The sequence below is a fragment of the Ursus arctos genome, unplaced genomic scaffold (assembly GCF_023065955.2).
Source record: "Ursus arctos isolate Adak ecotype North America unplaced genomic scaffold, UrsArc2.0 scaffold_12, whole genome shotgun sequence".
NCBI lineage: Eukaryota > Metazoa > Chordata > Mammalia > Carnivora > Ursidae > Ursus > Ursus arctos.
In genome coordinates this window covers 3,910,174-3,924,661 of record NW_026622786.1, presented here as the reverse complement: position 1 = coordinate 3,924,661, position 14,488 = coordinate 3,910,174, and the positions used below count along the sequence as shown (strand labels likewise).

The 14,488-nt window shown below is 46.6% G+C and overlaps 1 protein-coding gene across 10 annotated transcripts in view; it reads right to left on the bottom strand.

The window, feature by feature from the left end:
• The window catches only part of PDZK1 (PDZ domain containing 1), a 35,879-nt gene that overhangs the window by 14,660 nt on the left and 6,731 nt on the right, over positions 1 to 14,488 (bottom strand). For 2 of the 10 annotated variants that reach the window (XM_026489062.4, XM_057310324.1), the window contains exons 2-6: positions 13,874 to 14,021; positions 5,458 to 5,674; positions 4,520 to 4,769; positions 2,725 to 2,861; positions 1,681 to 1,876 (exon numbers count right to left, since the gene is read on the bottom strand). In XM_026489062.4, coding sequence (XP_026344847.1) covers positions 1,681 to 1,876; positions 2,725 to 2,861; positions 4,520 to 4,769; positions 5,458 to 5,667 — 793 coding nt within the window. In that variant the 5' untranslated portion in view covers positions 5,668 to 5,674; positions 13,874 to 14,021. Of the gene's footprint in view, positions 1 to 1,680; positions 1,877 to 2,724; positions 2,862 to 4,519; positions 4,770 to 5,457; positions 5,675 to 12,942; positions 13,056 to 13,873; positions 14,077 to 14,488 lie in introns of those variants that run through there. The other 8 variants (XM_048220238.2, XM_026489063.4, XM_044380299.3 and 5 more) reach the window with 8 other exon arrangements.

The window sequence follows — 14,488 nt, the reverse complement described above, 5'->3', positions numbered from 1 at the left end:
GCCTTAAATTCTACCTAACGACTACGGCACCTTACCAACTGCTCTCCCTATCCCTAATCCTTGCCTTCTCCAATACAAATCTGCCTTCAGATTCATCTTGATGCAATGTCTGACCAAGTCGTTCCTCGGTACAACAGCACAAGTGCAGGCTTTAGAGCCGAAAAAGACCTGAATTTGGTCCCAGTTAAACCACAACTATTTGTCCTTATAATAATTACTGTATCTTCTCCCAGCCCTCAATTTCAGAAATTCTTCTTTTTTTTTTTTTTAAGATTTTATTTATTTATTTGACAGAGATAGAGACAGCCAGCGAGAGAGGCAACACAGGCAGGGGGAGTGGGAGAGGAAGAAGCAGGCTCATAGCAGAAGAGCCTGATGTGGGGCTCAATCCCAGAATGCCGGGATCACGCCCTGGGCCGAAGGCAGACGCTTAACCGCTGTGCCACCCAGGCGCCCCCCAATTTCAGAAATTCTTCTTGCAGAATTATTAGGAGTAATAGAGATGCGTAAAGCCCCCAAGATGCTGTAGGCTTAATTTTTCCTCTCCCACTGTTGAAAAAACCTTTCACTCCCCATCAACTACAGAGCCAAGTCCAAACTCTTCAACCTGACATTAAAGGCCCTCATCATCCCTTTCCAACCTCCCTTTCTAACGTGGTTTTCTGTGCCATGCATTAAATGCCAATCAAACTACGCCCATGTTTCCCTGATTTGTTCACACAATCCTATCCTCATGGAACGGCCTTCATTGTCCCCATACCATCTACTTGTCCAAATTTTGTTCGCACTACAAAGCCTGAGCTCAGGTGCTATCTCTACCATGAGGCCTTGTAGTACTTTTTTAGTAAGAAAAACTTGCTCCAAGCTTGAATTCCAGTAGTTCCCTACCCCATATTAAGGTGCGCCTCACCATCCACCTTCAGTTATGGACGTATGTGTTATATCTCCTCTACTAAATAGTGGGCTCCTTGACTGAAGGATTCCTGTTTGACTCACTCGATATTCTATAAGGCCCTGAGGATGTTTTTACATAATATGAATCAAATTAATATTTGGTGAATTAACATAAATATACATAATGAAAAGAAAATAGAACGTCTAGGATAACAGTTTGCAAATGGCCTGAGCCTGCATTCCTTTATATATTCTGTTTCTTATAAGGCCCTTAGTTCTTTCCTTATTGAGTTACAAGGAATCACAAAAATTCCTGATTCTATTTGATTCCGGGATCCCGACCTACACCCCTGCCTCAGATCCAGTGGTGTATTGGAGTTGGCTCACACCAGCTCATGAGAACCAATTCTGTTCAAGACTTCTTAACTTTGCATTCTGTGACAGCACATTGGTAGGTTGAAATAAGGTATATTGGGAGTATGTATACCACAAAAAAAATAAACAAAAAAATCAACAAATGCTACAAATTAGGGCATTTTTTTTCCAAAGAGCAAATTTACAGCATACTACTGCCCAGATCCAAAATTCTGCCTTATCATTCTGCTAAGGAAACCTTGAGATGCCCATCATGGCCCCCATGGGAACTGACCCAGCTATGCTCTCTAGCGTCTTATGTCCCCTCATGCAACTGGTAGTGACTCGGAGGCCTAACGGAACTCCGGAGTCAGACTGGCTGAAGAATTAGATGGTCACACCACCAAGTTTTCTGCTCTTCCAGTGCCTCACCTTTCTGTTCTGGGCCTGCCCGTAGATAGAAACCATAGCCATTGCTTCCCTTCTTCATCTCCACAACCCGGGGCTGGTGGGGTAGCAGTTTCAAACTGGCTGTTTCTCTCTTGAATTTTATCTTCTGTTCAGCATGGAGCTTGTCAGTCTCCTTGTCCACCAGCAGGAACATGACACGGCTTCCGGAGTTCTTCACCTGCAACAGCACACACAGGTGAGACTGACCGCCATCTCCAAGGACAATGCTGGGAAGCAGGAAAGTTTCTTCCCAGAGGCACTCGGTCTCTAGATTTGATAGAAAATATGGAATGTAAGGCCCGAGTTTAAACTATGACACTTTTCCCACCATCTCACTGGTGTTTCTCTATCTCCACGTCCACAGTTGTGTTTGCCTTTGCTAAGTATGACCTCACCCACACAGATGCTAACGGAACCCAAGTGAACGCTAGAATTTGAAAACCCAGAAAGGTATTTAAGTGAGATACTTAAGTCTATAAAAGGAGTTTGGAAAAGCAAGTAAAGGTCTACTTTGAAAAATTATTCTACCAAGAGAAGATAAAGTTGGTCAGTTTTCAAGGTTCCATATGACCTCAAAGGAAAACCTCAGAGTGTTATCCATGTGTCATGGAACTGCGCTGGGACATAAGATTTGGGGTAACGGGTTTTCCAACACTCCCCACGTGTAGCTCTATATTCATCACCACATTGGTTATCTGCCAGCTTGTATTAAAACATTTTAGTACAACACTGACTTTTTTATAAATTCAGAGGGGCTCCCAATCAGATACAAATAAGATCCAAAAGATAAAGTTAATGATTCTTTAGAATGTTTTTCTCTGAAAACCTGAAACTAGCAAATGCCTCATTCCAAAACCGTATGTTAATACTGCCCACACCATTAGGGAGTCTGTTCACTCTTAATACAAAGGGCTGGTCAACTTCTCATCATTATATTTCTCCCATCATAAACTACCATTCATGTCTTCCTGTCACTTCCAATAAGAGTAGAGTGAAAGGTAAGAAAAGTACCCCTTTGGGCTATACCTTTGCAACCACTTCCTCATGGCTGGCATCTTCTACATTCTCTCCATTCACTTCAATCAAGTGATCATCAGCCAGGACACCAGCTTTCATAGCCACACCTTGAGGCATTATGTCAGTCATGTACACTCCCTTTTTACCTGAAAGGGCGTGGACAAGCATTACAACTCCATTACACAGAACGTCCAACAAAAAGGGGTTTTCTTCCAATAATGCAAAATTACAACTTCCAGTCTTAAGGCTAACTCAAATAGACTTTGTTCTAATCTAGAATTAAAATTACAGCTCCTAGCACAAAGCTTGATACAGACATTATTCGGTTGGTTTCTACTGATCTGAATAGAATTTCTGAGCCCAACTAAATGCAAGGAAGGAATCTCAAGGGCAATGGCCTCTTGGACCAGAAAGCACCGAGCATGCCCATGCTGCATCATTGTGTCTTACTCCCGTTCTTTGCCTTTGTGGAATTAGAAGGCACCTGTTCCGTTCTGTCCTCTTTGATTAGTACTATCAGCAACCATCACATACCCATAAAGTCACTAAATCTCGCTCATGCAGGCTTAAGAGGACAGAAGCACAGAAGGGTGGGGATGTATCCACACATACAGTCGGTCTGGATTAGTAGATGATGTGATTTAGGGGCTTCTTACAGAAATGCTGTCAATTCTTTCAAGATATTAATATTTCAACCTTCATAATGACAAAATAAATCATTTGTAAGGAATAACAGTATAAACTGCCACTTTAAAATTTCTCCCGTTACCTTGTTTTACATTTGTCGTGAAGAAAACATTTTCTTCATAAAGCTAATTTAAATCATTTATTATGTACATTAGCACAAGAGTCAAATAAATAGAATCTGAATTATGATCATTTTTTCACCATTTTGCTGATATGGACTACTAAGAAATGCCAAGCTTCCCCTGCCCACCTGCACCATAATGTTTAATAACTGACAAACTTGAGAAATACCTCTTACAGCTACTTTATATCTCTTGCTATAGGTTAAATAAGTCTTGGAAACAATTTTATGTTTACTATTGTTCTGCTCTTTATTACTTACCCAGTTATAACCAGTGCTTCTCCAGGAGCAGAAAGAATATGGGAGGAGCAACATTCAAGGAGGAGCCAAAAGGTTTATATAGCCTCTACGGCTCCAACCTAAATCCCAGACACACCATTACAGAACCACGGTCAACTGAGCAAAAGCCAGCCTGCATCTCCGAAACTCTAGAAACAGAGCTTCTAGTATTTCCTGATGGACGCACCTCAGGGCAGTTGAGGCTAGGCCACAGCTGAAGGTACTATTTCAATGTCACAGGAGGGTGGGGATGAGTATAGCATCCTCGGCAACTATAACAGGGTCTGGCCCATCAACAGGGGCTCAAGAATTTATTGAATAAATTATCACCTGGGCACTCAGAAGTGAAAAGATATCATCCTATTCAAAAGTAGCTATTATGAAGAATCTCCTTTTTCTTGCCTTTTATTCCCCCTTCTCCCCTCCACCCTCACCGTAAGGCAGCTAAGAAAGAATGACAAGGAAACATCAGCCCTCTAACCCTCTGGCCTCCAAGGCTCAGCTAACAAACACTGGGGGACAAGAGTGTCCAGTGGCCCTCCCCACCCTGTGCTGGGTCCAGTGTTTTGATCCCTCATTACACAATTGTCAAAGCAAGGGAAAGGCCAGGGAGGGAGGGAGAAGCTGCAATTGGATAGCCATAGCATCTGAAAAGTTTGTTAAAGTCATTAACCAATAACAGTATCTTTCTTCTGGAAATTCCACCCTCAAACTCACCTTGGACAGTTTTCAGAGAGAAGCCATAGCTGTTCCCCTCCTTCACTAGGTAGCAGAGCCGTGGCTGGGTCCAAGTCTGTGCTCCTTCGTTCACCACAGAGGCCAGTTTCTTATCATTCAAACTCGGCTCCTTCTGACTTTGTCCCAACTCTTTCAAGTCTACCTGGTTTTTCATTGCTTTCTCATAGGACTCCCCATCCAGCACTAGTAAAGTCACCGAATTCCCACTCTTTCTGACCAGATCTACAACCTAGGAGGAAGAAAAAGATAACTTTAACCAAGAACTCTATCAGATGCCATAAGGGGACACTCACCATCTGGCCCATTCTCTGAATCTAGAGATTCTGAATGCTGACCCTGAAGCCCAAGGAGTCAGCAGATGGTGCTCCAGCCTCTATACCCCATCCCTTCTTAGAGCAAGCGGCAGATTGGAGGGGGCAAGGCTCTAGCACTGTTGGAACCTAGAGTGTGGCCCAATCCCAGCTGGGCTCATGGGAACAGGGTGGGGTAGTGGAAGGAGCATCCACTAGGAGGCAGGCAGAATGGGAGTGAGGTCAGACCCTCCCATGTGTGCACTGCATGAACACATTAGCAAGCGAAGTTCTCTGAGCCTCTGGGCCCTCTTCTGAGAAATGGTGATATGTAACCTCACGGGCTGTGATGAGGGTTCAACAAAATAATGAATATGAAATTGCCTAGCAATAGATCCTGGCATACAGCAAACAGGATGCCTATTGGCTGACACTATTCAATCTAGGAATAATCCTACAGTTCCCAGTTAACTGGAGGGGACTTGATTAGCAGGCAGAAAGTACAGCCATAAAGGGATCTGCCTTGCCAGTGGAAGCTGGGAAATCTCCACTGACCCCAAAAACTAACCAGCAGAGATGTGGAGGCTAAGGAGATCCTGGAAGAAGAACCCCAGATGTCCCATTCACCTGCGTATGCTCTTCTTTGTCCACAAAGACACCATTGATCCTAAGAACTCGGTCTCCATCCTGGAGGCCTGCCTTCTCCGCTGGGCTACCCTTCTCAACCACCCGGACCAGGTGGCCATCAGTGTCCTTCTCAATTCGCAGGAAGAAGCCATAGCTTTGCCCTTCTTGTTTAGATAGCTCACATTCTCGTGGATGGAAGGTGGAAGCCATTTCTGCGCTGAAAAACAAATGGATAAACCCATGGGAAAGAAAATCTGCTTGAAGAGAGAACCCTTGTCCTCCAACTCCCATAATCTTATTCTTCTAACCACGCCAAATCTAGACTACAGCAACACCAGGGGCAAAGGAGGCCACCTTCCAGGACTTGCTAATGATTTCCAGATCTATTTCCCCAAGGATGATCTTTTTACTTGAGTTTCAGACCCGTGTATTTGGCTGGGTCCTGGACACAGAATTTTCAGTTTCAATAGCTCCAAAACTAAATTCCTCTTTGTCCCCGATCTAAAGAAAGTAGGTCTAAATACCTGATCTAAAAATTTTAAGAAAGTCCAAGCCCACTTTCATTCAAATATTTGAAGAACCTCCCAAGGACTAGGCCTGAAGGATAAATCTGTGAGCAAGACAGACCTATCCTTTGCCTCTCAGATTGGGCAGAACGTATTTTTACAACACAGAATGAATGATGTGCTAGGGAGGAACAGAGTGATAAGACAGAACATAACAAAGGGCACTGGGAGTAGGGGATGGGACGGGCAGAATTAAGAATGGCTTCCTGGGAAAACGACTTTCCTAAAACCTGAAGGACTAGTGGGAGTCAGGTGAGGCAGGACGGGATCAGGAAGACCTCAAACAAGTAAAAACAGAGACACCAGCCCTCGGAGCTGACCTGATCTATTGGAGAGGAGATAGAAAAGTGGTTGACCAGGACCATGAAGTTCTAGTCAGAGCAGAGTAGGGATGCCTCCAGAGAAAGGATTCCTGTGGCCGGGTCTGACTTCTCCCACCTGAAGCAGCTTCCACTTCCATCCATCCTGCCCTTCCTTTTGCCCCACTGCCGGAGCAAGGTCCTTAGCCACAGAAGAAGGGACAAGTGTGAAAAGCACCAGCTGGGGCTCAGGCACCCAGTTCCTACGGGGAAGTCTCCTGCCAGTGTCCTCCCTCCCTCCTAGCTTAAGCGTTTTCTTTCACAGGAGAAGAAAAGTCGAGGCCAGAACGGCTGGTGCAAGGCAGAGGCCCGAGAGAAGAAGACTGGCCTCTGCTGCTTACACTGCCTGCAGGGCGAGCCTTGCGTTCAGCTCGTCACAGTTCCCTACCAGTAAATCAGAGAAGAAACCATCTGTCCCTGCCCTCCTGCAGGGACAGGAACAGATGAGCGTGGAGGGCATGGAGGGTGGGGTGAAAGAGAGACAGCAAAGCACTGCAGGCTCCCTGGAAGCCACGCCATGGTGACTCCAGATAGCCATCTCTGACCTTCATGCCCACAGAGACACGCAGTACAAACAGGCAGAAAGGCTCCCGCTGTCTGACAACTCGGCCATTGCAGGTAGGAGTCTCAGCCAAGTCTGGCAGCCATGCCACCAGTGGCATGAATGACTAAGCAGTCAAGAAAACAAACAAATAGATACCGTTTCAAGTGATCTCTCGCCAAGGGCCCAGGGCCTGAGCCCTCCCCACTGCGTCTCCAGGGAAGAGAAAAGGAGAGCCACAGTCGTGTGGTCAGCAGCCACCCCTGGGGGAAATTAGCAGCTCTCGAAGCATGACCCACTGCCAGGAAGACACCGCTTTGGGAGGAGGCAGGGAAGAAGGGTACTGGGGGAACTGGGCATCACAAGAGGGGGGTTCCCTTACATGCAGGTACCTGGGCTCCCTGAACCTTTATCTTTTGGCTTAGCATCTGGCCTGCATGTATCAGTTCCATTTTCCAGCTCATATCCACATCTATGTTCAGACTCACCTCTAGATCCTTCTCAACTTTCAACTTTATAGGACTAAAAACTGGAAAAATCCAAAGCCCTCTGAAGTGTGGGGTAACTGCAGAGAAACTTCAACCAAAGCCTACAAAATCTACAACATGTCCTTATCATCAACATGAAGGCCATTCGATGCTGTCTGTGGTCAGCACATGTATGCTCATTTCTAAGGCGCCCACCCGTAAAATTCGGCGATCTCACACCCTGGGTGTCAGCCACAGGATCATAATCTCTCTTGTCTGAGGATAGAAAGTGAAACCTCCATGCCGGCAACATTTTCTTAGGTCTCATCAGAGATACACAAGGAAAGACAAAGGTCTATTTCTTGGCAAAATCCCAAGTTGTTCATTAATTTGGTGAAAGTTTTCAAAGGACCAGACAGCAATCACTCAGATCTGCACTTGTGTCTTTGAAGCCTCGGGTGCTGGCTGGGAAATGGCTGCTGCTCTGAGCCCCCTCCGGCCTCCTGCCACCACGTCAGCCCCTCCCCACAGTCCAGCCACTGATGCTGGTGCCCATGCCACATTGATGAAATGTTTAACACCTTCAACCATAGCAACAGAGAAAAGCAGATTGAACCCCAAAAACCAGGCCTTCCATGGGACCCTTGGAGCCCTAAAACTATTTCCTTTACCATCTTGCCAAGTGACAACTCAACTAGGAGCCAAAAGGCTGGGCTCTGGTCCAGCGCCAGACCTGGGTCCATCTGGCCCCTAAATCAGGTTTGGGATCCATGACTTTGGCAAGACTATCACTGCTCCATGATGAGGATGCCTGGGACTCCGGAACACAGGGCCTAACAGGAAGGATCTTTGTATTTAAGGATACTCATTCCTGTTTCCTCACCCCCAGCTCCATCTTCTGCTTTCTGAGAAAATCCAGATCCCTATGGTGGACTCGTATTTAACCAGTGAAGGCGTGTGGATTTTTATAATATCGTGCCAGCAGTCATCCAATGCTGAAGTCCGTTAAATCTTCAGCAGCCTTTTCCCCCAGTTCAGATAGCCAAAATAAAATACTGGAAATGAAAGAAGGCTATAACCCTGCGGAGCTCTGGGAAGAAAGTCAACTCTTGGCAACGAAGTTGCTTGTCTGTGGGAAAGAGAACAAAGCGCTGGCTCGTGGTCAGGGCTGAGAGCCAGAGAGTTTTTTTTAATCAATCTTAATTACTAATCATACCTTCAGACCCCACCTTCTTCCAAAAGAATTAGATTATTGCTACCAGGAAAGAGAATAATATGCCCATGGTCAAGAAGGAAAGCTCGTCACACTTTAGAAGTTGGGAAGGTGGGGCAGTGAGAACAGAGGACGGTAGGCAGGACCTCTGGGTGTGGCCAGAGAAGAAAGAATTGAAGCCACTGGACTATTTTCCACAGGAAAGAAATAGCTGGTGGAACCCAGGGACTCTTCCAAGCCCAAGGCAGGTCATGACTTCTCAGCTCCCAGGCAGCCATCGACATGGGCCCGTCTCTGACCCCGAGTCCACACGCCCTCAAACAGCAGCCTGAACACAGAGCAGAAGTCTGAACCAGGAGCTGCGCCTGAGGGGAGCGTGAGCCACATAAACAAGACCCAAAAAGCCAGGAGAGTTCGGCTTAGTCGGCTGAGGCCAAGAAGTCATCTCATTTTCCCTCCCTGTGTGTGTTTGGGGCTGGAAGCCACAGGACTTTCCTCAGCAGGGCTAGCCAGGGAGGTGGTGAGACTCCAATCAATTGATCCTGGTGCCAGTGGGAACTTGTAGTGAAGTGTCCCTGCCCTGTCCCCTTGCACATCAAAAAGTTCTCCGTTCTACCAAAAAAAACAAATAATCTGATTGTTAAAAACAGGCAGAGGACCTCGATAAACATTTTCCCAAAGAAGACATTCAGATGGCCTAAGGGGCACATGAAAAGCTGCTCAACATCACTAATCATCAGGGAAATGCAAATTAAAACCACAAGAGGTATCATATTACACTTGTCAGAATGGCCAGTAACGGATGGGTGGATGGATGGATGGATGGATGGAAGGAAGGAAGGAAAGAAGGAAATATATATTTCTTTCTTTCTTCTATATATATGTGTATATATATATAATATAATATATACATATATATGTATACATATACATATGTATATATGTGTGTATATATATATACATATATATATATATATATATTACTCAGCTATTAAAAAAATGCAATCTTGCCATTAGCAACAGCATGAAAGGACCTAGACGGTGTAATGCTAAGTGAAATAAATCAGAGAAAGACAAATACTGTATGATTTCAGTTATATGTGAAATCTAAAAAAGGAACAAACAAAGCAGAAACAGGCCCATAAATACAGAGAACACACTGGATCGTTGCCAGACGGAAGGGGGTGGGGGTGGGCAGAAAGGGTGAGGGGAGAAGGAGAGACAGGTTCGCAGTCCTGGGGCTAGAAGGCAGAGCGCAGAGAACACAGTCAACGGTATTGTAATAGCGTCGCACGGTGACAGATGGCAGCTACACTTGAGGGGAGCACAACATATAAAGTTGTCCACTCACTAGCTTGTACATCTGAAACTAATGTAACCCTGTGCCAACAACCATACTTCAAGAAAAGATAAAAATAAAAAAATAGAACATTCTCTGTTCTAAGACAGTGATTATATGTGGAAATTTCTAATTAAAAACTATCGTCAAAGGGCGCCGGGGTGGCTCAGTTGGTGAAGCATCTGATTCTTGATCCCAGCTCAGGTCTAGATTTCAGGGTCGTGAGTTGAAGCCCTGTGTTGGTCTCCACACTGGGTGTGCAAACTACTTTAAAAAACAAAACAAAACAAAACTGTCATAGGCGCGAATGCTCACAAGCCTACCCGGTCTAGGAAACAGAGATGGGAGCGAAGGGATTTTAAAGCCACTTAGCTCATCAAAAATCCACGATCTAAACATATTTGAGAGTCTGAAGGTCAGTAGGAGCCTGATAAGAACACAAAGCGTTTCCCAACACAGAAGTCTCTGAAACATTCCCTGCTCCGAAACAGAGTGTCTCACACCTGTGAGCTTTGCGTATTATTTGGGAGAGGAATCCTGAAGTTGCTGAAGATCATCTGAAACACAAGTCAGGAAAGATCAAATTCTTCTGGGGAAGGAAAAGAAAGGGCAGCTCCTAGAAAAGTAGAGCAGGAATTAGAGGGTCTTCCTTCACCTCCTCAAACCCGGGAGTTGCCCACTCGTGCACAGAGGTAGCATCTGGTCTCGTCTGAGCGAAGAGAGACGCTTGGCTGAAGCAGGATCAACCTACAGCCCTTCAGGAGACGCCGGCAATAACCAATCACGTTGCCGTTTGAAGACTCACTACGTGTCACTCTCGGGACAGAATCTCACCGAATCCTCACCGTCACCTTACGGATTTGATTTTTCAACCCCCACCGGTCCCCAGAATCACCTATAGAGGTTTGTAAAAACAGATGCTTAAGCCTCACCTCAGATCTGCTGACTCAGTCTCCCAGCTTGAAACCTGAACATGCACATGTTGAGAACCCCTCACTAGCTTAAGAAATCAGTGCTTAAAACCACCCCTTGCTGCTCCTAACTGCTGTTTTCTCTCTTCGGTCTCGGGATAGCACCCTCATGGGTCAGAGAGAATGTCAAGGTTGGGTGAACTATTAACGCCACCTTAAGCTCACCTTTACTCAACATGAGAAACCAACGGGGCCGCTCGGTTAGGGGAGGCCCTTGCCACACTGTGCGGTCCTTGGGGTCCGGCTCTGTCTCTCGGCAATGCCCTGGCCAACGGTGTAGCAGTGTGTGCCTCCCTCCCCAAGTCCCAGCTCTGAGCCAGACAAACAGAATCAAGCAGATGGAAACAACCTTGAAGAGTTCCCATGTGCTCTTGATTCTACGACTGAAGCGTGTGGGGCCACTGCCCAGCCCCTAAATCTAACCAACTCAAAAGCAGAAGCCATGCCTCCTGCCCCATCACCCTGTAGGTGGAGTCTCAAGCTCCATTCTTGTCTGAGGCCCTACCCGTCATCCTGAGAGCCCCTGAGGGAGAGTGGTGCTGGCTGGCTCAGCTCTACCTCGCAGTTTCTTGCTCCCTACCACCCCCCCCACCCCTTAGTTCCTTAGTTAGCATACTGGAGTGGGTGAGGTCTAGTTAGGATCATGAACAAAGGTCCTTCAACTTTCTCCTGAACATCAAGAAGACCTAGGACCCCAAACCTGATCTCATTAGTCCACGCCACCAATGTTTGCCCCACACTTAAATGCAAAACACTCTTAAGTGGTTGATGGGACAAAGTTAAAAACCACCTCTATTCTCAAGGGACCTCTATTCTCAAGGGACTTTATATTTGAATAGGGGTGAAGGAAAAGTTTTAGTACAAAAATAGTTACCACTATGAACACAGTATAAATGCCGTAAGATCTATAACATGGGACAAGCTCAGGAAAGTTCCATGGATTAGGTAGGACTTGATGTAGACCTTGACAACAGATAGGTAGGATTTCAGCAGGTATGAAAGTAGGAAGAGAACGTTCTAAACAGAGACTAATGTAAACATCAGGCGTGGAAGTGGGAACATTCTGGGGTATGGTCAAAGAAGAGTTAAAAACCAATGTGACTGAGGAACAGCCAACATGTCCTTCTGTCATGGTCACACGTTAGACTGTAAAGGTCTTGAATGCCAGCCCCAGAGGTTCATGCTTATAAGCAGAGGGATGACAGGATCCAAGCTGGGCTCCAAGAATCGCAGGTGGGATGCGGGAGCAACGACGCCCGGTGGGAAGGCCAGTCAAAGGCTCTTGTCATAATCCTACTCACAGGCAGTAAGGCCCTGACCTAGGATGTCCGCTGCGAGAACAGAGCGGAGGTGGCAGTGGTGGAGGAGCTACAGCGAGGAGAGATCGTACCAATTCTTCAGTCCTGCTGCTTTGGATGTACCCACACAGAGGGGCCACAGACAGGGCCGTTTCGGTAACACCAATGTCCAAAATACTTCTTTACACTCACTGTGACCACCGAACAGGAAGTACGACAGGTCTGCAGCCCCCGGGCAGTGTCAGGGCCCCCGTGCCTGTCCCTAGCCTCTGCTGACCTCACTCCCGTGCAGCTTGCTGCAGGAAGGGCCTCTGCTGCGCTGAGCGGCACAGGCGCAGGAAAGCCTTCGGAGGTCACAGCGCAGTTTGCACACAGCTGTGCTTTGGGCTGCTCTGCGTTCTGAGCTCCGAGGATACTCTAATTCTGCAGTCGTCCTCCCATTCTGTCTGCTGCTCCGTAAAGGCCACGTGTTACCTGGATCCATGAACTTCGCTCAGTTCTTTCTGCTACCCGACTTCGATAGCTCTCCTCCTCTGAGCCCTAGACTCCCCTTCTGTATGGACTGAAGTGTCCCTCCCAAAATTCTTACGTTGAAGTCTTAACCCTCAAGGTGATTATGTTTGGAGATTGGGCTTTACAAAGAGATAATGAAGGTTAAATAAGGTCACTGGGTGGGGAAGTAACCCAGGAATCCTTATAAGATGATGAAGAGATACCAGGAGTGCACGTACCCAGAGAAAGGCCATGTGGGCACATAGCAAGAAGCTGGCCATCCGCACGCCAAGGAGAGAGGCCTCAGAAGAAACCAACCCTGCCGACATCTCAGTCTTGAACTTCCAGCCTCTAGAACTGTGCAGAAACAAATTGCTGCTGCTTAAGCACTCACACATTCCACCGCCCGGTCTGTGGTATTCGGATTGTAGCAGTGGGGACACTAATGAGTCTTCCACTTGGGCAGGGTGTTGCAAAGGGAAGGTGTCAGAGAAAACCAAGCTCATGCTGTGGTGACTAACTGCAAAGTGATACCATTAAAAGATGGTGTCATCGTGACAACGCGACGGCAAAGTTGGAGATGAGCTTAGGTCAGAGGACTTGCAGAACACCCTGCAGGGGGACGGGAGTGTGGGCCTGGAGATCAGGGACAATGGACTGGCTGTGCCGCAGAGTTCGGGGAAGCCCCCGAGTAGGCACATGGAGGGACGGGGACCCAGGAGATGTCCTGGGGTAACCCTATATCCAGGCAACCAGAAGAGGAAGCAACGAAGGAATAATCAGGAGGCCAAGATTTTACAGCATAGTCAAAGCTGAAAAACACATTTCAAGACTGTAATTAGCAAGGCAAAATGACGTTAAGAGGTAAAGAGAATGAAAACAGAACATGTCACTAAGCTTAGAACATGGGAGTCCAGGACGGAGAAGCTAGTGAACGGTCACAGAGGCAATGAATACAGACATATCTGGAAACAGATGATGGAGAGAACGGGGACAGCAGCTTGAGGGGAAAGCAGGGCTGATGGCTTTACTCTGACCGTGAGGAAAATGAGCAGCATGTTGGTGTATCAAGGGAGGGCATGGGGACTGGGTCTCACCTCGATGGGATGGAATATTCCCACTAGAGCAGAAGTTTTTTAAAAAGGAGATGAAGAAGAAAAGGTCACTTACCACAGCTCCAATCTCTCCTGCAGAGTAACGAAGACAAACCAGGAACTCTGAGGATATGGAACAAGATGTCTAGCAGGCTCACACGGACAGATCGCTGGGGCTGGTCAGGAGAGACCTGTGGATTTGCTGCGTTGAGCCCCACAGACAGCTGCTGGGAGGGAATCGGAACAGGAGTGCCGGATCTGCCAACTGCTCCAGAGAATCTGGGGATCCAGATTTATGCAAAACGTCCCCACTGCAAAAAGCTGACAGCTCTTTCAAATTTCTGAGAAACTCCGTGTAAACTCAACAGACTTGAGCCCCTGGGCTGGCAGTTTATAACTACTGGCCAGAAAAGATTTCCGATAGCCACAGCATTGTTTCACTACAATGAGTCAACAAATTGAATACAATTCTCTAAGAAACAACCTAAGTTAATTTTTTCCCATTAGATAAATAGGTCAATCTCATTAATTGATAGCAGACCATTCAGGAAGGGTTCTCGTCCTTTTCTCACCACAGTGTCCATGAAGAAAAGGAGAAAGTAGTAACTTTTACCCTAAGTTGGGGTTTGACATGTTTAAAAAACAGAAGGCTCGGAGATGAGGATTTCTATAGTTACAATGAGCACAGAGC